The sequence below is a fragment of the Vitis riparia genome, chromosome 14, assembly GCF_004353265.1.
Source record: "Vitis riparia cultivar Riparia Gloire de Montpellier isolate 1030 chromosome 14, EGFV_Vit.rip_1.0, whole genome shotgun sequence".
Taxonomy (NCBI): Eukaryota; Viridiplantae; Streptophyta; class Magnoliopsida; order Vitales; family Vitaceae; genus Vitis; species Vitis riparia.
The window spans coordinates 22414908-22436877 of record NC_048444.1 but is presented as its reverse complement, the minus strand read 5'-3'; the positions used below and the strand labels follow the sequence as shown (position 1 = coordinate 22436877).

The following is a 21970-nucleotide window of genomic DNA, read 5'->3' as shown; positions in this document are numbered from 1 at the left end:
TGGTAGGACACACTCCTCGCATCACCAAAACGACAGTCCCACCCCTCATTAACCAAGAACCGATCAAGCCTTGAAAATGACTGGTTATTCACCCCTCCATTCCAAGTAAAAGGACCCCAACCAGAGGCAGATCCTTTAACTCTAAATCTTCTATAACTTTTGAGAACCTTCTCATGTTTGAATTCAGGCTCCCTCCTCTGCTGCGCTCTTTCGGACTTAAAATGGTATTAAAATCCCTAGCAACACACCACGGCCCATTCCAAAGCCCATTTATGGCCCCCAACTCCTCCCAGAAACACTCTCTATCTCTCCTCATAGTTGGGCCATAAACCCCTGTAAAAGTCCACTTGAAACCGTCCTCACAATTCTTAAAAATGCAAGAAATTGAGAACATTTCTATTTGAAGGTCAACCAAATCCAACACCACATTATCCCAAAACACCACTATACCACCACCAGCGCCCCTTGAATCCACAGCTCCCCATTCAAGAAATCTTCCCACTCCTAAGCTACGGATAATACCCCTTAACACTTCCTGGATCTTGGTTTCTTGCAAGCAAACCAAATCCACCCTATTCTTCTTTATCAAAGCTTTGATCGCCTTCCTCTTATCACAATTATTAGCCTCTCTTACATTCCAGGAGAGCAGTCAAAGCTTCATTTAGACCTGCAAGTACTAACCCCCCCCCCCCCCCCCTTTCTCCTCCTCCTCCTCCTCCAAGATAGTTCAATGTCCATTCCAATTTTCTCAATTCTCTTTCGAATTTTGACGACTCCAATTTTTTCTTTTTTCTATCATTCAACTTCCCTTTTTGAAGTTTCCTCTCTCTCATTCTTTTTAGTAAAAACAAAATCTCCCCTTCAAAACCCTCCATCGGCATTCCAAGATAACAACTAAACTTAGCCAAGCTACTGGAATGCCAACACGGCTCACCCTCTTCGTCCCTCTCCTCTACATCCTCTTGGAAAGCCCTTTTTGAAACCCCCTCTATCGCCCCCTCAAAAGCCCCATTAGCCCTACCCGCCAAATCAAAGATCTCCGCCTCCCTTCCATCCGCCAAAATCACCCTTAAAGGGCCCAAAACTGCTCCCCCGACTGCTTCTGAACCACTGCCCTAATCAAATCCCCCAGCATTGGCAACGCTTACCCCATCCCGCCCAGAAGGAGTAGAAGATGGAGAGAAATCCCGCTTCCCCAAAGAAAACAAAGAGCAAGTATAGCAATCTGTGTACCTAGAAGCCTCCTCCATCAAAGCTTCGTCGGTGATCTCTATAAGATTTAGCGCCGGTGGAGACGACCCCAACTAAGAACCAAAAACTTTCCCATCTTGTTCTCCGCAGTCATGAAGACCCCCTCGTGCCCTAACCCCATTTAACACTTCATTAGTGGGTCGTCCCACCACCACTGGGCCTTTTAAAGGCACCATCATGGGCCGGCCCACTTCCAAATGTTCTTTTAAAGCTCCACTAACTTGGCCCTCCTCGGTGGGCCTTCTCTCCATAACCATCTCCCTTACCCGGCCCAGCGAACTAGAAACTTGGGTTACAGGCCTGATATTTGGAATCTCCTCCCAAACAGTCTGCAGGCTTCCTCTGGTCACATCAACCTTTGCTCCTCTTGCCGACACAAGGTCCGAGAGCTCAGCCTTCCTATCTTTTCTGCAACCACCTTCACCAACTTCGCACAGCATAGCCACCTTTGTAGGCTGCCCATGCGTCTGTACCTTCTCCACATTGAAATCAGCGCATGAATCACCTCCTCCATCATCCCTAACCTCCTGCTCCTTACCCGTCTCATTTATGATCACCGAAGCCACTCCGACACCCATGGTTGCACCTCCCACCATAGCTGGATAGCATAACAAGAAGATCCAATTGCCACCTGCAAGGAGCTTGGCCACTCTAATCCTTCAAATTTCACTAATAATCTGGCCCATTGGAGCTCCTTAAAAGCAGTAGTGTCTTCATCCACCACAACAAACCCCCCACAACAATCCCCAATCTTTCTAAACACTTCCCGACTCCAAAAATGCAGCGGCAACCCCACTACTCTCACCCAAACTTCCTTAAACCGCTCACCATTTTGAGAACACCCCACTTTTGGATCCCACATATCCAAGTGCAGAAACGATTCCTTAAACCATCGATGTCTTCTTAAAAGCACCTTGTCTGCCTCTTCTTTATTCTCAAACTCGATCGGTATGAAAGGGCCCCCCAACCTCGCAAACTTCACCCCTCCTTTAATATTCCAATGAGATCTTCCCCAGCTGCCCAAAGCGGACAGATCTGGAGCTGACACGAGAGACTTTCTCCATCTCCCAACCAGGCACCGGTCCAAAAACTCCCTTCCGCTTAGCACATCTTTCTCCCCTAGCTGTAACCACACTACTTCCCCTAAATTTTTCTCTCTTGTTTTCACCGCATCAACATAGGAGTTTTTGGCCCTCCCCTCAGAAGCCCAATCTCTACACCCTGTCCTATAGTAAGCGAAAACTCCCCTAGGCTCATCGCGAGTCAAAACTCCAAGAGAGCGAAGTTTTTCAGCCAACAAGACCCAACCTCCCAGAATACCTTTCCCCTCTGGAAACACTAAACAATACCTCTTTGCTTCTGAATCAACCACAAAGCACAATAAGAACCTGCCTGCCTCATTTGCACGACTTTCCAATTTAAACTTCCTACTCCATCTTCCCAACTTTTAACAAATCTCTGAACAAGCTCACCCCTACAACAAGCCTCCATCCCTCCAACAAACAACACAAACTGAAGTTCTCAAACTTGATCCACGAAGTAAAACCTCTGCTCCTTTCCACAATGATTCCCTTAAGTCTCTCCCCAAACACATCCACAGAAATTTCAAAGGACTTTGAGTCCACTGCAAACCAGCATCTGCCTCCTCTTCTATCAGACATCTCCAAGTTTTTTCTCACTCAGACAGCTTCCATTGTTATCACCTTTCTCCTCATGTTCAGCAACAAATAATATGGTAGTAAACAAATTGGGAAAAAGAATTGTGGTATATGAATTCACTACAAGCAGTTCCAACGGGCAAACCACCTATAAATATGACCAGGAAACTCCATTGGTGAACAAATGTTTTCTATGCAAAGGCGAGGCGGAATCTTTCAATCACATCTTTCTTCATTTTTCAAAGGCAAATTTGTTATGGCAATTAGTCATCTCCTTGTTTGGAGTGGTGTAGGTGTTGAATACCTCAGTCCAAGCAACACTTCTTAGTTGGCACAACCACTCCGTTGGTAAGAGGAGAAAGAAGCATGTTGCTCCTCTTTGTTTGTTTTGGACTATTCAGAAAGAGAGGAATAGAAGGGCTTTTCAAAATGTTGAGCTTTTAGATCAAGAGCTAAAGTTCTCTTTCTTGTGTAACTTATTAAAATGGTCTAAAGGGGGTCTAGGGCAAGAGTCCTCTATGATCAATTTTATCGATTGGTTAGGTTGCCAATAAGGGGAGGGATTTCTTGTTTCTTTCTTTGGTCCCACTTTTATACTTCCAGTGTACTTGGCATAGCCTTTTTTTGGCCCTTTAATCTATATTGCTCTTTTGCCTATCAAAAAGAAAAAAACAAAATAATAAAAGTAATAGCAACAAGTAATCACATGGCTTCTCCATGAGATGGATCTCAAGCAATCAAAAAGATCCCGTAAATCATTTACCTGAAATTTCCACAATGGTTTTTCATTCCAAGAGAGCAGAAATAATAATAAAAACATTAATTATGTGCTTTACTAGGAGAACTTAGGTAATCAGTTGCCCTTTTCAAAATTATTCCATTAACGTTTTCACATAGGTTTTTATTCCAATTGAGCCTGCAGGTTGAATGCAAAAGCTCTCAATGGGAAGTGTGGAAATCTTAAAAATAAAATAACCAGACCTCACAGAGGTTCAGCTTTCATCTTCCTCAATTATTAAATGCATAATAAGGGATTATTATTAAATGCATTCCTCAATTATCTACATTAATTTCCAAAAAGAAACTCATATGTGATCATGTATGCATGCAACAAATTCTATGGTTCCACCCTGACCCAACAGGCCTCAGGCAACTCCTGCTCAAGTCTAATACCCTGCAAGACACCTAATCCTTTCACTGGTAATAATAACATTCAATTTATGGGTATGCTACTTGAATAGTCCATGCTATTATTTGCAAAATCAATTAGTAGAAAATGTAAAACCACCTTCATGTGAGGCAGGAGACTTTTTTCAGCCGATTTGGCAAGCCGAACAAATGATGTACAGATCTGCAACCTTGCATAACGGGCACTACTTGTTTTAGGATCCTGGAAAACAATTGTTGAAAATTGCATGTCTTAGAATGTTCTCTTTACATATAATGAAAATCACAATAAATAAAATATCAGAAAGAACCTTAACAACAAAAGGAAGTGAAGTCAGAAGCTCAAACAGTTTATTGATGACACTTCCAACTCCTTCTGGAAAATATTTCAGGAAGAGACCCAATGCATCTAAATAGTGCCCGAGTACTTCCACAAGTGCCGGTTCAGTCCATTTCAAACAAAGAAGTTGCTGAAGCAAACCTTCAGTTCACAGTAACCAGAGTTTTGAGCAGGCCCTAAGATGAAAACCATACTTCTCACAAATCTCTAATAATATACGAAGAAGTCACCAGACAACCTTCAAATATTCTGCAAAGCGCAAGTTGAGTTTCAGAACTACCCCCAAGATATTCATTAGATCCATCAAAAATCACACTTGCAATATTCTCTAACGCCATTGGCATGCTTTCCATCACAGCAATGTCCTGAAATATTAAAATGACAAGTATGCACAATAGAAAAATGTTATTTCTAAACAAGCATGAAGCAGATTAGGAATGCTTAGAAGTCCCAGAGATCGCAGATGTAGTGACTGAAACCTCCACATGAACAAATCCAATAAAAGGTGTTTGTCATCAAACCTGAGCAGACATCGGTGAAAGCAAGAGACTCTTAATGATTGTGGCAATTCTCTCAGAAACCTTTATAGCAGCTATAAGGGGTTTATCTGAAGCAACAAAGCGGGCCAGCTCCAACTGCAATAAGAGCTCATGCATAAATGAAAGGAGTGCAGTGGTAGGATGTCAAAATATTGTGTGAATGGCCGAATACCTTGGCCTTGAGTTTTGTATATTATATATAGACTTTACAAAGATGTTATACATGGAAAGCAAATAAAAGCAAATAAATCCCCGCATGATTCTAGCCCTATACATGTAAACTATAATCTATCAAATAATGTATGCTAACTGTACAGAATAATAAATGAAGAAATAAGGAAAGAATTGTGGGCTAAAATAAGGAAAGAAGTGTGGACAGCAAAGCTGTCCTTTGACAGCCAAGCTGTCCTTTGACAGCCCCCCTCAAATTGAAGCAGGTTGATCAACAAGCATCAATTTGCTACTTAGCAAGCAATATCGATGATGAGGTAGAGCCTTGGTGAAGATATCAGCAATTTGTAAGTCAGTGGAAATATGTGGAAGAGTGATAACACGAGCTTCAAAGGCTGCACGGATAGAGTGACAGTCCATTTCAATATGCTTTGTGCGCTCATGATAGAGAGGATTGGCCGTGATCTGAATAACACTTGTATTATCGGCATGTAGAGGTGTAGGATCGGTCTCAGAAAAATCTAACTCCGCAAGCAAAGCTCGAAGCCATATGATTTTAGAACAAGCAAGAGACATTGCCCGGTACTCAGATTTCGTAGATGACTTAGAGATTCTGTCTTGCTTCTTACTTTTCACAAACATCTTAAACTCCAAATAATCGAAGATCTCCAAGAGCCTAGAAGCGAAGAAACCCAAAGAAAACTCCAAGATCACACCACAGATGTGTTGTCACAACCACAAAAAAAAAAGAACCCAAAAGCTGGGCTAGAGTCCGAGAGCCGTTAGGGCTAAATCCGAATCCGAGAGCCGCTAGGGCTAGATCCGAGAGTCGCTAGGGCTAGATCCGAGAGCCCCTAGGGCTAGATCCGAGAGCCGCTAGGGCTAGATCCGAGAGCCGCTAGGGCTAGATCCGAGAGCCGCTAGGGCTAGATCCGAGAGCCGCTAGGGCTAAATCCGAGAGCCCCTAGGGCTAAATCCGAGAGCCCCTAGGGCTAAATCCGAGAGCCCCTAGGGCTAAATCCGAGAGCCCCTAGGGCTAAATCCGAGAGCCCTTAGGGCTAAATTCGAGAAAACCCAAAGAAAAAAACCAAAAAGCATGTAAACTCTAGGTTCAGAACACAAGCTCTGATACCATGTCAAAATATTGTGTGAATGGCCGAATACCTTGGCCTTGAGTTTTGTATATTATATATAGACTTTACAAAGATGCTATACATGGAAAGCAAATAAAAGCAAATAAATCCCCGCATGATTCTAGCCCTATACATGTAAACTATAATCTATCAAATAATGTATGCTAACTGTACAGAATAATAAATGAAGAAATAAGGAAAGAATTGTGGGCTAAAATAAGGAAAGAAGTGTGGACAGCAAAGCTGTCCTTTGACAGCCAAGCTGTCCTTTGACATAGGAAAGAAAAACAGTGAGTACAAATAATGAACTCCATGCATCATCCTATCAAACTAATACTATATGCAAACATGTGAGATGATTTTCTGACTATAAATGTCAACTCGTGCATAGAATTACCTATTACTTTCCTATGTTTCCTTAACATTTATCATATCAAAATATGTTAGAAAACAAATTAATACATTTCACATTGCTTCTATTAATTGTCAATTATATGGTTCATAGAATGGGAAATAGTAACTCTTAAAGAAAATGTAAGATGTGATATAAAAAATAAATAAATAAATAAATAAAACAGCATTAGAAAGCATAAAAACACTTGCTAAAATTCATGCATTAACGCATTCAATTTGAATGTTTGACAGCTCAAGTCAACAAGTAATACAGCTTATCCACCACCTTGAGGGGCTTTTGACAGCTAATGGTATAAGTAGCATGAAATATAACCATGAAAAATGTACCAGCCTAGAGTGATGCACACTTACTCAAATTCATTCATTAACATATCTATCTCCTAAATATAAAGCATCCGATTTGGACATTTGACAGCTCAAGTCAACAAGTAATACAGCCTTATCTACCTTTTGAGGGGCTTTTGACAGCTAACTGTATAATTAGCATGAAAGATAACCATGTAAAACATACCAGCCTAGAGCGATACTGGCTGAACTCTCCTTTGCCCTCAAAATCATCACTCCACAACTCCAATGGCCCTAGAGAAAATGATGTTCCAGGAAGAACCTTCTCTCTTTTGAGCAGGCGTTGGAAACATACATCCAACATAGTACCGCAAATATCATCATTAACAAAACTTTGAAGCTTTCTCTTTTCATTATCAACCTGTCCAGAACCAGAGCCTGGATTATTATCAACTGAACCATCTCCAGCTGCAGGTGCAACAATCTTTGGCTTGGACACTAAATCTCTCATTAATGCCTACCACATCAATCAAACCGGAATTAGGTTCAAAAAGCAAGGTGATAGATAACAATTGTTATTGAACATCTCATAAAATTATTTGTAAGAAATACCAGCCAAAAGGGCAGCGATTGGTAATGAAGTGTCAGCTTAACATGTTGGAAGTATCCCAGCATCTGAAAAAGGTACAAAAGCCATCAAACTGCAATTCCATATATCAGTTTCTTTACTATAAGGTCAGAAGAAATGAATTTTCAAGGAAACCCCATCCGTTTGGCATATACCGCATGATTGCATGAAGCAACAACAGGAAGAATTCTAGATTAACACAAATCCAAGTTTGTGATATCCATTAAAAAACCCCAGCTATGACTGACCAAGCTACATGGATCCAAAAATATAAATGATACGTGCTCTTGAAGTCTAAATTCAATGTGGATACAGAGCATTAGGCAGAGGAAAACCCAACAAATCACTAAGAATTAATTCAAAACTGGTGACATTATCAAGGTTTGTAACAATTAAAATAATAAGATAAGAAACCTTAAATCTTTATTAAAAATCTACAAAATGAGATATTTTGCATGAATTTCTGTTGGCATGGCAAACTAGGCAGTTTTATTTGAGTTATTTAATGCAGCACAACTTGATCTTGATAAGCATGGCGGTGACTTCAATGTCAAAACATAACAATGATTACTATTATTTCATATTATAGTTTTATATTTATTAATACATTGATTCATCTTTCATCCAGACAAGCCTTGTATTACAACAGCAAGCATTCTGATAACATTGAATCTGAGCAGAAACATTTTTGAATAGCCAGGCTTGATTGCCATAGGTGCTGATATGAGAAGCAACGTGCAAGGAGTTGGTATTATCACCATTCCTATTTATTTATATTATCATTAAAATTATTATCATTGAAAAAATTAAGAATTTGAGAGAATTTTAAAGGAAATTGAAGGAAATAGTCATCATGTTACTTATGCTCCTAGGAGAAACCCAATCAAGTCTGGGTAGTCTAAATAATATGTGCACAGACACCATAGTCATCAGAAAGTGTAAAAAAGAATGATCAATTGGTTTACTATTTCTCATACACAGTACAACGGTCAAGACTAAAGCTTTATAAGGTCTTCTCGCTTGTAGAAAGTCATTGGAATTGACTTCTTGTTGGCTACTAGTCATGCAAAGGCCTTAACTTTAGATGGGGCTTTATATTGCCATATGAATTTTGTTGGAAAGAAATGAGCAGGAGTTACTAGATTGGACAATGCTGGAAAAGAAATCTAAAGAAGATAGTGACCAAGATTTCCCATCATGCGCAAACTATGCCATGTGCACCTGAGAGAGACAGGACATAAGTCTTTCCAAGTTCTATCTCCAAATCAATGAGGTTACAAGAAAGTTAAGGCTCCAAGAAGAAAAAAAAACCCCCTAACCTATACCGTGTTTTGCACATTGCCCTCTATAATTTAAAATCAAGCGATGTACCCTTCAAGCTATATAATTACATGCAATGTACATTTTTTTTACTCATAGTATTATTTTTTTTGGATAAAACGCGCATGTGCTTTCTGCGTGACCGAGGGCATAAGTGTCATTTTTTTAAGTGAGGGCAAAAGGATCATTGTTATATTCAAACCCCTAATTCCAACCCTTTTCACCCCTGTCGACCATTCCTCCTTGTAACTGGTGTTGGATCCCGAAGCCAAAACCCTAGAATCCGAAAGAAGCTAATGCAAGGCTGACATCGAAGAGAAGACATGGAATTCAATGGTATTTCTTTCTCTTGCAATTTCTTTAATGGGTAGAAACATGTTGGGAAAAAGGGTTAGGGTTAGGGTTTCATTTTGATGTTTTGGAAAATTAAGGAAAATGTTTTGGGAAATTTTAAGGAAAATAAAACTCGGCCAAATAGAGGGTTAGGGTTTTTATGTTATGCTTCCATTTTAGGGTTAGGGTTGCAGTTTGATGTTTCAGAGAATTGGAGGAAATTTTTTGGGAAATTACGGAGAATATTGGGGAAACTATATCTCGGGCAAAAAGGAACAACCGAGAAGGAGAAATTATATAGGGTTTCAATAGCAGCTTTATGGGATTGGGATTCTAGGGCTTCGAAGGGGAAGGAAGAACAAGGAGGAGGGGGGCTGCAATTTGGGGAGTAACGATCGACCAGAAGAGTTGGAGGTTGGGGGTTTATAAAGATATTAACTTTTTTACCCTCAGTCACACAGACAACACATGCCCTCCCGTCCAAAAAAGTTAACACCGAAGTCAAAAAATGCACATTGCATGTAATTATATAGCATGATGGGTACATTGCTCGATTTTAAACTCAAGGGAGCAATATGCAAAACACAGTATAAGTTGGGGAGGTAAAGTGTAATTAACCACCCCCCACAAAAAAAAAAAAACCCCAAAATAGATGAAATTGGCAAATTTCTAGTTGTCACAAGACTCACAACTCTGATTAGATTTGGAAAGCGAGAGCATAGTGGTTGATCCCCAACACAAGTCTTCCTAAAAACGAATCCTAGCTCCATCTCCCACCACAAAACAAGGATGACTTGAGAGGTCCTAAGAAATGTACGCAAGGGCTTTCCAAGGACACCAATGCTACGATCTTACTAAAATGTTGGTCATCCCAACTATTGGAATGAGTCTCATAGATACTCAATATTAGCTAATGCCAAAGAACATCACTTTCCCTAAGAAACTATCAAAGCCAGTTTTCCTAAAAGGGCCTTATTCCTCAATGAAATCTTCTCAAACCCCAAACCCCCTTCCATCTTGGGCCAACATACTAGGTCCTAAATAATTAGATGATCTCTCTTTCCTTCCCTAACCCCTAACCAAAGAAAATCTCTTTGCATTTTTTCAATTTTAATCACGATTGTTGATGGAATCTTGAACATAGAAAGGAAGTAGCTAGGAATACAAAACAAACAAGATTGACTTAGAATTTAATAGGCTTGTGCTTTATATGAATGACAAATCTTCCAAATTCCTTTTGTTAACATGATCATGAGCAGAGGCTTGTGGTACTATACAAATGAGAAATCTTACAGATTACTTTGGTTAACATGATCATGAACAAATTCTAGCACGTAGTCAAATATCTAGAAAATAAGCGATACTGAATGAGAGAATATTATGTGAATGAAGAAATCTTCCAAATTATTTTATTAACATGATCATGAACAAAGGCTAGCACAACAACCAAACATCTAGAAAATAAGAGTTAGTGAGCGAGAGCAAAAGAGTAAATCTGTCTGTGTGGGAAATGGGAGGGGTGGAGGGGTGGGGAGAGAGAGATGTCACAATTACATACTTCTCACATATATGGTTATAGATGGCTTACTTATTCTGAATTTGGTGCATATAGGATGTTTCATATACTCGCAGACCAGAATTTTGCTAATTCTAATCTAAGAAACTGGGTTTATGAACCATATAAAAAGGTATAGGCATTATATCAACAACTCCCCTGTCAAAATCACAGAATTCCTTAGGAACAACAGAAATAACATATCTCTTCAGATTAGGATGGAAAGAAAAGGTTGGCCAGAAACAACCCAATTTATAATGTAACATTTCCTTCAATTTTGTTTGGAACTCTCATATAGTGCCACTCCACAATTAAAGCATCAACAATAAAAGGATGCAAGCTAGACAGATGTATTACCTGTTGAAGATAATGAGAAAGAATAGTGCTGTCCCCAGTGATACATTGCAAGTTCGAAGAACCTAGAGACACCATACTCTCACATATATATTCCGCAAACTCAAATTCACTTTCATCAATAACCACACCACTGGAAGTAGACTTATATAAGAAATCTCTAGAGACATTCATCAGGATCTGAAAGATATTACTCATTGCAGAATCAAATTCAGAAGAAGAGGAATCAACAGGTCTCTTCCTGCATGTAACAATTCAGAATGATGCATTAGTCAATAAGTGGACATTATGAGGACAACTCCCAAGATACAGAGGGTAGGTCATTAACAAGAGAATATACCGCATACCTTGAAGAGACAAGTTTGAAAAACTCACAGGCATGAAGACGGAAGTCAGGAGAAGAAAGTAAGAAACCACACCTATAGAGAGAGAGAGAGAAAGAGAGATAAGTAAACCTTCCTATACCCAAACTTTCACATTAAACTCAATAAAAATGCAAAGGAAAAATCATACCCATGAATAATGCCATATTTTGCAAGATCAGATAAAGGAGCCCATTCAGCATATGCATTAACAGCATTTAAAGTAGCTGTGACTGTTGCAGCATGCTGTTTTGCAGCATCCAATTGTTGCCTACCCACTTCATTCAATGCCGCTCCAAAGTGTCTTTCTAGGAACTGTACCATGAACTAAGGCATCAAAAAACTGCAAAAGTATGACTTCCTGTAAAAGTAAGAGTCATAACTTACAGTATACAACATTGGCAAAATTTCAGACAAAGACTGGGTAAGCCCACGCAACAATAGCCTTCGCCTATCACCTGAGTATTACATTCAAAACCTGGGTAAGAAAGACAAGCAGCAACATGGAAACAGTAGTAACAAAAGCCCATTGATCATCCTTTTGGATTTTAAGATTTTGTATGAATTCCGAATATTAAGTGCATTCCATTGTTGCAACTGATTTCCAATTTTTTAAGTTGAAGTGTCAGTGTCTGTGCAAACAAGCAAAGCAGTACATTACATACCTTCTAAATCTTCATTATGAACTGTGATATCTTCAGGAAGCCACCTTAGCATCATTGCAACCAACTCAGCCTACAATAATGGCAAAATCAACCTAACCATCTGAATAATACAATGAAGAAAAATGTAACTGCAACAAGAGATAAAAAATGGAAAATACTTGTATAGGACCATTGTTGGATAGGGAAACTAGGGATGGTAGCAGCTCTTGCCAAAGACTAAGGCCTTCTCTCCTAACTATCTGTAGAGTGAGTAAAACAATTGATTAGTACAACCATAAAAGAGTCATCAATCAAGTAGTCAACAACAATTACTTGAACAACAGTTGAGCAATATAGAGAAAACCTCAGCAACAAGAGCAGCTGTCTGACTTTTTAAAGCCCACTCTTCACAAGGATTTGCAATCTCTGACATCAAATCAACAGCAAGATTTGCAAAGTTTCTTCTTTCAGTGGAGTTTAATTCCTCCCATCGCAACCGAACCAAATGCTGCAGAAGCAAATAAAAGTGATGGGACTTCTGATAACCACGAGCTTTACACACTCATATATGAAGATTATCACACGTATAGAGTTCAAATATTGGAACTTCTCTGTTTGACTGCTAACAAGGAGAAGGAAAAGAACAAACCTATCCTGATCTGAAGATTTCTAAAATTGGACATTTATTAACATCAACTATATAGTCTTAAAATAAAACCAAGATATTCCTTGTCTCCAAAATTCAACTATAATATGCTAAGTCATCATAATACTTTAGACTGAGGAAACAATTTGAGGATAAGTGAGAAACCTAAAAGGAAACTTATCTATGCCAAGGTTTGATTTATCTTGGTTTTGATGATTACAAAATAAAGTTTGGATCTTTCATTTTATATTTGAGTATGTTAAGAAGAAGATTTCCAAAGAGGCAATCAAGAAGTCATCACGCAAAAAGGAAATCAAAAAAAGAAGAATTTTCAAAGAGAAAGTTTATCAAGCTTATAATTAGGATCTCTTTGTAAAATTGTTGGTACACTAGGTTCATGCTGCATTGCATTTTAAAACACCTTAATTCATCCAAGCATCTAAATGCTTTCTCCGGCTGGGGGTCGCGGACCTGGAGAGAAAGAGATTTAGCGTCTTTATTCCCAAAGGCAGAGGAACAAAGGGTGGCTGGGCTTCAATGGTGGAATTACTACGGAGATTGGGCTGTGTAGAAGGAGGCATTAAGAATCATAAGGAAGACGAGCCACGGTCGAAGCCATTTTTGACGAAGACATATGCGGAAGCGATTAAAATGGCGAGTGGAAAGGAACGATCAGTAGCAAGGGTAGAGGTATCCAAGGAGGAAGTGGGTCGGAATCTGTCTAAACTTGAACATTGCATTGTCGGGTCTTGGAACCCTAATGCAGGAAAGGGGGATGAGCTCAGAGGGTGGGGAACTCAATTAGCGAGAATCTGGAGGCTTAAAGGAAATTTAGGGCTTGCAAAAATGGAGAAAGGTAAGGTTTTAATGGAGTTTGAGCTCTCGGCAGAGGCAGAGCAAGCTGCAAAGAGCGGAAGTGTGTCAGTCGGGGGGCTAATCCTCCGCTTAGAGAAGTGGAGGCCGGAGACAGGATGCCTGAGGGAAGGGAATAGGTGTAGTGAAGCATGGGTGAGGGTAGTAGGCCTACCCGTTTCCTTGTGGGAGCAAGGTATTCTGAGGAGGATTGGGGATGCGTGTGGGGGATTTCTTGCGATGGATAATCAAACGGAAAAAATGGAAGAGTTACAGTGGGCACGTCTCCTGGTGAAGCGGAACGGTGAGTTTCGTCCTAATGAGGTGGAGGTTTGGGTTGAAGGGACTTGTTTTTTGATAACCCTATGGTGGGAAACCAGGCCAGTCATGAAGGTTCCGGCGACTGAAATGAAAGGGAAGGTCGTCGCGATGGGAACGGAGGTAGGGGGTGATGAGGGTGCACGCGCGAGGGTGCGCGTGACGGGGGTGATGGAGGGCCCGAGGCTCGAGGACGTCCTGCTGACTGTTGATGGGACGCGTGGTCAGTGCAGCAGACCGGGCCAAAATTCGAATCCCTCTCGGAGCGAAGATGGGCCTTCAGATAAGTCTCCTGCTTTGGGTGGGCTGGATTTATTGGGCCAAGCAAGGCTAACTGGGTGGTCTAAGGACCCGTCCCCTGAAACAAACTCGTCTGGGCTAGTTAAATCCGGGCCTGGGAAGCCCATGGAAATGGTATCGCCCTCAAGCCTGCTTAAAGGGGTTGGGCTGGCTTCTCAAAGCCCATCTTCTTCATCTAAGGCCCAGGCGGAGAAGGGCCTCTCTGATGCGGAGTGCAATCAAAGCCCGTTAAGGGGCCCAGACGCGGCTATCTCCTCCTTCTGGGTGAAGGATGGTCAGTGGGGGATCCATGGAAACGAGAATCAGTGGGGGGGGATCTCCAGGACCGACTGTGCACTGCTGGAGGAAGACGCAAGGTATGATTATGTCCTTTCCTCCTATGGAATGGTGGCCTTTGAACCTTCTTCCTCCTTCCTTTCTCCTTTTGGTCGGACTTCTGTGAAGAAGTCTTTCGACCGCTCTGGGGCTCTTGATGATTCAACCAAGGGGGATACTCCGTGCAATGGAATTGGGATTTCAGAGCAGGATGAAGGGAAGCGGTGGGATTTGGTAGAGATCAGTGACGATTGTAGGGAGGATAACAGTAAGGCGCTGTGCCTAGCCCGGCCATTATGTCAAGAAGAGAGTGGATGGGTGGAAGCGAGATGGGAGGATAGTGACTTGGCCAGGTTCAGTCAATTCCTGGGCTTCTCGACGGAGGGCCTAGAGAAAGACATTTTGGAGTTTATGGGCAAAATTAGGAAGAGGAGAGAAAGAATTCATAACAAAGCCATGTTGGAGAAATCGAAATTTGAAAGAGAGTTGAGAAGACTAGAATGCTCAATCAACTATGAGGGAGGGAGGAAGAAAAAGTGTACTGTGCAAGGAAGAGGGTGCCAAATCTTGGAAGTCCAATGAAAATAAGGCTCTTGAGTTGGAACGTGCGCGGGGTTAATGATAGCTCCAAGAGGAAAATGATTAAAGCTATAATTAGAAAACAGAAAGTTGATTTGTTCTGCATACAGGAAACGAAAATTCAGTCCATGAATGAGGGTTTGGTGAGGAGTTTGGGCTCTGGGAGGTTCATTGATTGGGGTGCTTTGGACGCTCAGGGAGCTACAGGAGGGATCCTGATTTGCTGGGATAAAAGGACTCTGGAAATAATTGAGATGGAAAGGGGTCAGTTCTCAATCTCGTGCAGACTCAGGAATGTAGAAGATGGGAAGGTCTGGACTTTTACAGGGGTGTATGGTCCATTCACCAAAGATGATAGGGAGACCCTTTGGGGGGAGCTTGGGGCTATAAGGGGAATCTGGGATGATCCTTGGTGCGTAGGGGGAGACTTCAATGTTACTCTATCCCTTGAGGAAAGGAGCAATCAGGGGAGGTTGACTGGTGCCATGAGAAGGTTTGCTCAGGTAGTGGATGAATTAGAGCTTCTGGATATTCCCATGCAAGGGGGGGTGGCTTCGTGGAGTGGGGGGAGGAATAACCAAGCTTGGGCTAGACTGGACCGATTTCTAGTGTCTCAGGACTGGATTGACTGCTTCAGTGGGGTTAGTCAGTGTAGGCTGCCCAGACCCACATCTGACCATTTCCCCATTCTTCTGAATGGTGGAGGGGTCAGGAAGGGCCCATCCCCCTTCAGGTTTGCGAATATGTGGCTCAAAGTGGATGGGTTTAAGGAGCTCCTTCGGGGTTGGTGGCAGGAGGCGGGGGGGAGGGGGAGGGCTAGCTTCAGATTGGCCACAAAATTGAAGTCTCTGAAGGAGAAGATAAAAATCTGGAACAGAGATGTGTTTGGGAGGGTTGAAGTTAACAAAAACCTAGCCTTGCAACAAGTAGAATTTTGGGATAGGGTGGAGAGGGATAGGGTTCTAACTGAAAGAGAGACAGAGATGAAAACAGAGGCTAAGGATGCCTTCAAAAAATGGGTGATCTTGGAAGAAACGCATTGGAGGCAACTATCTAGGGAATTGTGGTTGAGGGAAGGCGATAAGAACACGGGATTCTTCCACAGGATGGCTAATGCTCATAGAAGAAATAATTCCATGGAAAAGATCAGAATCAATGGGAGGTGGCTGGAGGAGGAGAGGGAGGTGAGAGAGGGGGTTGTGCATGCTTTCAAGCAGTTGTTGACAGAGGAACAGTCTTGGAGAGCTGACATTGAAGGGCTGCAGCTACAAAGATTAAGCCATGCTGAAGCTGAAGGTCTGGAACAGTCTTTCACTGAGGCAGAGATTCATGCGGCTTTGATGGGGATGAATGGTGATAAGGCACCAGGCCCGGATGGGTTCACAGTGGCATTTTGGCAATCCTGTTGGGAGTTTGTGAAAGAGGAAATTGTGGAGTTCTTCCAGGAATTTTTTGAAGAAAAATCTTTTGCCAAGTGCCTTAACTCTACCTTCCTAGTCCTCATTCCTAAGAAAGGGGGGGCGGAGGACTTGGGGGATTTCAGACCCATCAGTTTAATTGGGGGTTTGTACAAGCTTTTGGCCAAAGTGCTAGCCAATAGAATTAAGGGGGTGTTAGACAAGGTGGTTTCGCCGGATCAAAACGCTTTTGTGAAGGGTAGACAGATATTAGATGCATCACTCATAGCCAATGAGGTGACCGACCATTGGCTCAAAAGTAAAGAGAAAGGGCTGATATGTAAGCTGGATATTGAAAAAGCTTATGATAGCATGAACTGGAGCTTCCTCATGAAGGTCATGCGAAAGATGGGCTTTGGGGATCGTTGGATGAAATGGATTTGGTGGTGCATTTCATCGGCAAGTTTCTCAGTTCTGGTGAATGGGGTGCCAGCTGGTTATTTCCCCAATTCTAGGGGGTTACGCCAAGGAGATCCACTCTCCCCCTACCTCTTTGTGCTGGGAATGGAAGTCCTAAGCGCTATGTTAAGAAGGGCTGTTGATGGGGGCTTCATCTCAGGTTGCAATATTCAAGAGAGAGGGGGAATGGAAATAAATGTATCCCATCTACTATTTGCTGATGACACGATCATTTTCTGTGAAGCAAGACAAAGTCACATGACCCACCTAAGCTGGATTTTGATGTGGTTTGAGGCAGCCTCTGGTCTTAAAATAAACCTTGATAAAAGTGAAGTAATCCCGGTTGGGGAGGTGGAAGATATTGAGATGTTGGCGGTGGAGTTAGGGTGCAAAGTGGGGACCCTCCCTTCTGTCTATTTGGGGCTGCCTTTGGGAGCCAAGTACAAGGCTAGGGCTATGTGGGATGGGGTTGAAGCTAAATTGAGAAGAAGGCTTGCCTTGTGGAAAAGACAATATCTGTCAAAGGGCGGGAGGATTACCCTTATCAAAAGTACCTTGGCTAGCATGCCTATTTATCAATTGTCTCTTTTTCGCATGCCTAAGCTAGTTGTAAAGAGACTCGAAAAAATTCAGAGGGATTTTCTTTGGGGAGGGGGAAGTACGGAAAGAAAAATCCATCTTATCAATTGGGAGGTGGTGTGTACCCAAAAGGAGAGTGGGGGTCTAGGCATTCGGAGAATTGATCTCTTAAATAAGGCCCTGTTGGGGAAATGGATTTGGCGGTTTGCCTTTGAGGAAGATAGCTTCTGGAGGAAGGTGATTGGGGTGAAGTATGGCAAGTTGGGCTTTGGGTGGAGAACTAAGGAGGCCCGCGGAACGTTTGGGGTGGGGGTGTGGAGGGATATTCTGAAGGAGTCGTCTTGGTGTTGGGAGAATATAGAATTCAAAGTGGGCAAGGGGACTAAGGTAAGGTTCTGGACTGATCTGTGGTGCGGTAATGAGGCGTTGTCCCAAGCTTTTCCCCAGTTGTTTGCTCTGGCGGTTCACAGGTATGCTTCGGTAAATGAGATGTGGGACTCGAGCCTAGGTCAAGGAGGTTGGAACATAAGACTCTCAAGAAACTCCAATGATTGGGAATTGGACGCCTTGGGAGGGCTGTTGCATATGTTGAGGGACTTGAGGATCTCTAGTGAAGAGGACGCTGTGATATGGAAAGGAGAGGGACACGGTCGCTTTCGGATTAGAGATGCCTACAAGTTGTTGACAGGGCCTAATGACATTACCTTCCCGAAAAAGAGCATTTGGGTGGACAAGGTTCCAACCAAAGTTGCTTTTTTCGCTTGGGAGGCTTCTTGGGAGAAGGTCCTAACTTTGGATAATCTTCAAAGACGGGGATGGCAGCTTCCAAACCGGTGTTTTTTGTGTGGTTGTGAAGAGGAATCTGTAAATCATATTCTTTTACACTGTACAGTTGTAAAGGCTCTTTGGGAGATTGCCTTGGCCTTGTTTGGGGCTAATTGGGTGTTCCCAGAGAAAGTTAAAGAGATGTTAGAAAGTTGGAGGGGCCCTTTTGTGGGGAAAAAGAGGAAAAGGATTTGGACTTCCATTCCATTGTGTATTTTTTGGACGGTTTGGAAGGAGAGAAATAGATTAGCCTCTAGGGGGGGATCTCTAGCTATTCAGAAATTAAAAAATTCGTTTGTTTGTAATTTGTGGAGTTGGGCTAGGGTGTATATGGGAGAGGAGTCCTCTTCGCTTTTAGGTTTTTTGGAATGGCTTGCCACTCCCTAAGGGTTGGTGAGTTTTGCTTTTGTTTTGGCGTAAGCTACTATGTATACTCCCTGTATGCTTTGTGGCTTTTTGCCTAATTTTATATATATGCGCTCATTTATCAAAAAAAAAAAAATTCTAAAAGGTTTTTCAAAGGTTAAGGAGTTAACAGTCGTCGTTCCCCTTGCTTAAATGGGTCTTAAAATTTGCAAAACTTCATAATGTATCCAGGGGAACCAGTTAGGGTTAGCAGAATCATGTTTCAACCAGTTGAGGTGGAAATACCAACTACTCAAATTGATTGCTTAACAGGACAAGCTTTTAGGGCCTAATGAACCTCAATTGAACCGGTTGCTTCGCCGAACAAGCTTTTGGGGCTTAATGGTCACCTACCAGTGCATTAATTCCAAAATTCTAGTAGCCAATTCAATATAAAGGTCAACTAGTCGACCCCAAACTGTGTTTAACAACTGGTTTTTAAAGGCTTCATGCTTCATGTATGATATGTGAGAGAATTAAAAATCTATGTTGGAAATTATTTGAGCCTTAAAAAAAAGATTTTTGAATGCAATTTTGTTTTTAAACTTGCATTTTCATCTTAGTGCACTTCAATCCAAGTTGTTATATCCATTTAAGCCAAAATTGTAAACTAGGATCTTCTTCCTTTTCATTCCTCGTGAGGCTTGCCCAGAGTGTGGGATCGCTTAAGGAGTTCAAGAGTGTTGGGATCCTTTCTTTTTTTATAAGCAAAGAATGCATATTTATTGAAATGCACCAAAAGAACATACCAAAGTACACAAAACACGTACAAATAACACTTAAAAGCTAACGAACAAGAGAGAGAACAAAAAAAATACCCTCTCTTAACAAGAACCCAACCACTCTATAAAATTGAATAAAGACAGAGAACCTATCTCTGTATACATCTTCACCCGTGTAAACAAATTTCTAAGAAAGGAGTTCTTCAAATATTGATTTGAATGCTCCTCATTATCAAATGACCTTTGATTCATTTTTCCTTTTTGTTTTGATAGGTAAGAGAGTATATAAATAAAAAATAAAAAAAGGCAACGTCAAAATAGCATCCCAAAGTATACAGAAAGTATACACCGGCCACCCAACGGCTCACCCAAGTGGGAGAGGGAAAGAAACAAAAAACATCATTTGCCCTCACCTAGAACCTAGTCAATCAATAAAGCTAACAAGAAAAATAGGGCCCATATCTATAGACACCTAGGACCCAGATTCATTTCCTTCCATCTAGTACAAAAAATACACAAAGGAGTTGTTTTCCAAACCTTCTTATGTCTTTTACCCACAAAGGGACCATGCCACCCTAGGAGAGCCTCCTTAAAGGTAGCAACTTGCACCCATTAGATATTGAAAAGAGCTTATAACAATTGCCAAAGGACCTTGACCTTGGAACAATGGAGGAGGATGTGATTTGTGGATTCTTCCTCATCTATACAAAAAAAGCATCTATTGACCAAAGATAACTCTCTTTTCTGAAGTTGATCTATAGTCAAAACCTTTCCCAAACGAGCGTCCCATGCAAAAAAAAAATTAACTTTAGAAGGCACCCAAGAATTTCATATTACACTCTTTGAAAAGAAAATCAATACCCTTGGTTCCAATGTGACATATAAATACTTAATAGAGAACTTGTTGCTCAAGTTCATCAACACCACTTTGTCTTACCCCACACTATCAACCAACTCTCCTTGCAATCTTAAAAATAAATCCTTTGCATTGTCTACTTCCCAATTTAAAGGTCTAGAGAAATAAGGTTTCAATGACCTCTTTCCCCTATCTAAACCCATAGATCCGCAACCTATACCTCTTTTGAAACAGCTAAGGCATAAAGAAGGGAAGAAACACAAAACAGTTCATTCCTGCACCATTTATCCTTTCAAAACTTCACCCTTCTCCTATTACCCAACACAAAAGAAGAACCACAAATGAAGTTATTCCACTCCTTCCTCAAATATTTTCAAAGCCCGACGCCATACCCACCTTTGACTTCGCGGGACCACCATCCTCCCTCTTCCTCCCCATATTTTCCAGTAATGACTTGATTCCAAAAGGCTCCTCTTTCAATAGCATACCATTAATTCCATTTCCATAAAAGAGCGTCTTATTCAACAAAGAAAGACGCCTAATACTTAAAGCCCCCTCCTTTGCTCTTCTCCATGCACATTGTCAACTACTTCACAAGAGTGTTGGGATCTCTTAAAAGGGTCTATTGGAACCATAATCTAATTGTGAAAATTTGGACACTTTGTTTTAAAAATATTGTTGTAAGAATCCCTTGAAACCATAATCCAAGAGTAAAGAGTTTGAAGGTTTTAGCTTTAAAAGCCTTGGATTAATGGAACACTCAATGCGGTTGAAGCTTGAGAAGTGTGGATGTAGATCAGGTTGTGCCAAAACACTAAAAAAAATATTGAGTTTGCATCTCTCTATTCCTTCTTTATTTACTTTATAAGCAAATTGTTCTTTCATTATTTATATTTTTCCTTGCACTCATAATTGTAAAATGTGTAAGAAGTGGTTATCCCTCCACCCCCTTTTTTCCCCCTTCTTGGGGGATTATCTTAGTTTGATTAGCACATAAACCTAACAATATAAAATTAATTGATTTTTTTATTTTTTTTATTTCTCGAATAACAAGGAATCCACTCTTATAGCAAGACACTTATCCAAATGCAAACCCTTAGTGATATGGACGTGGCCATTTACCTTGCACCACTTAAATCCCAACGAGGCTAAAACTTGGAGCCTTTGGGTCTTTACTAGAGGTTACACCAGTGGCTACCCACCAAGGGGCCATGTCAAAAATGGATTTTTAACATTAAGAGAACATGTGATATACAAAAAAACACACACACACACATTCGAACCCACTGTTTAAAAACTTCAAAATGTTTCCTAATTGATTTTGATGGTAATAGCCCTTAATTATAAAGGCACTTTACCTTCTAGAGAAGCAAATTTTCAGCATACCATGTTTAAATTGGACAACAAAACTTCATGCAATAAGACCAAGTTGACAACTATTAAAAAGCAAAATAGTCTAGCAGTTCTAGAAGTTTTACAAGGCAATCAAAGATATTTTCCACAATTTCTTATTGCACTGGACATGATACAAACTATAATTAGTAATTATCTTTTCATGTTTGA

General features: G+C 41.1%; 1 protein-coding gene across 1 annotated transcript in view; it reads right to left on the bottom strand.

Moving 5' to 3' along the window:
- The window catches only part of LOC117930153 (protein HASTY 1), a 44209-nt gene that overhangs the window by 16522 nt on the left and 5717 nt on the right, over positions 1-21970 (bottom strand). The window contains 13 exon segments of the mRNA XM_034850637.1: positions 4198-4299; positions 4388-4557; positions 4655-4781; positions 4938-5051; positions 7185-7475; positions 7571-7633; positions 11152-11389; positions 11496-11567; positions 11662-11825; positions 11898-11968; positions 12176-12245; positions 12334-12414; positions 12519-12662. Of these exon segments, the coding sequence (XP_034706528.1) occupies positions 4198-4299; positions 4388-4557; positions 4655-4781; positions 4938-5051; positions 7185-7475; positions 7571-7633; positions 11152-11389; positions 11496-11567; positions 11662-11825; positions 11898-11968; positions 12176-12245; positions 12334-12414; positions 12519-12662 (1707 nt within the window).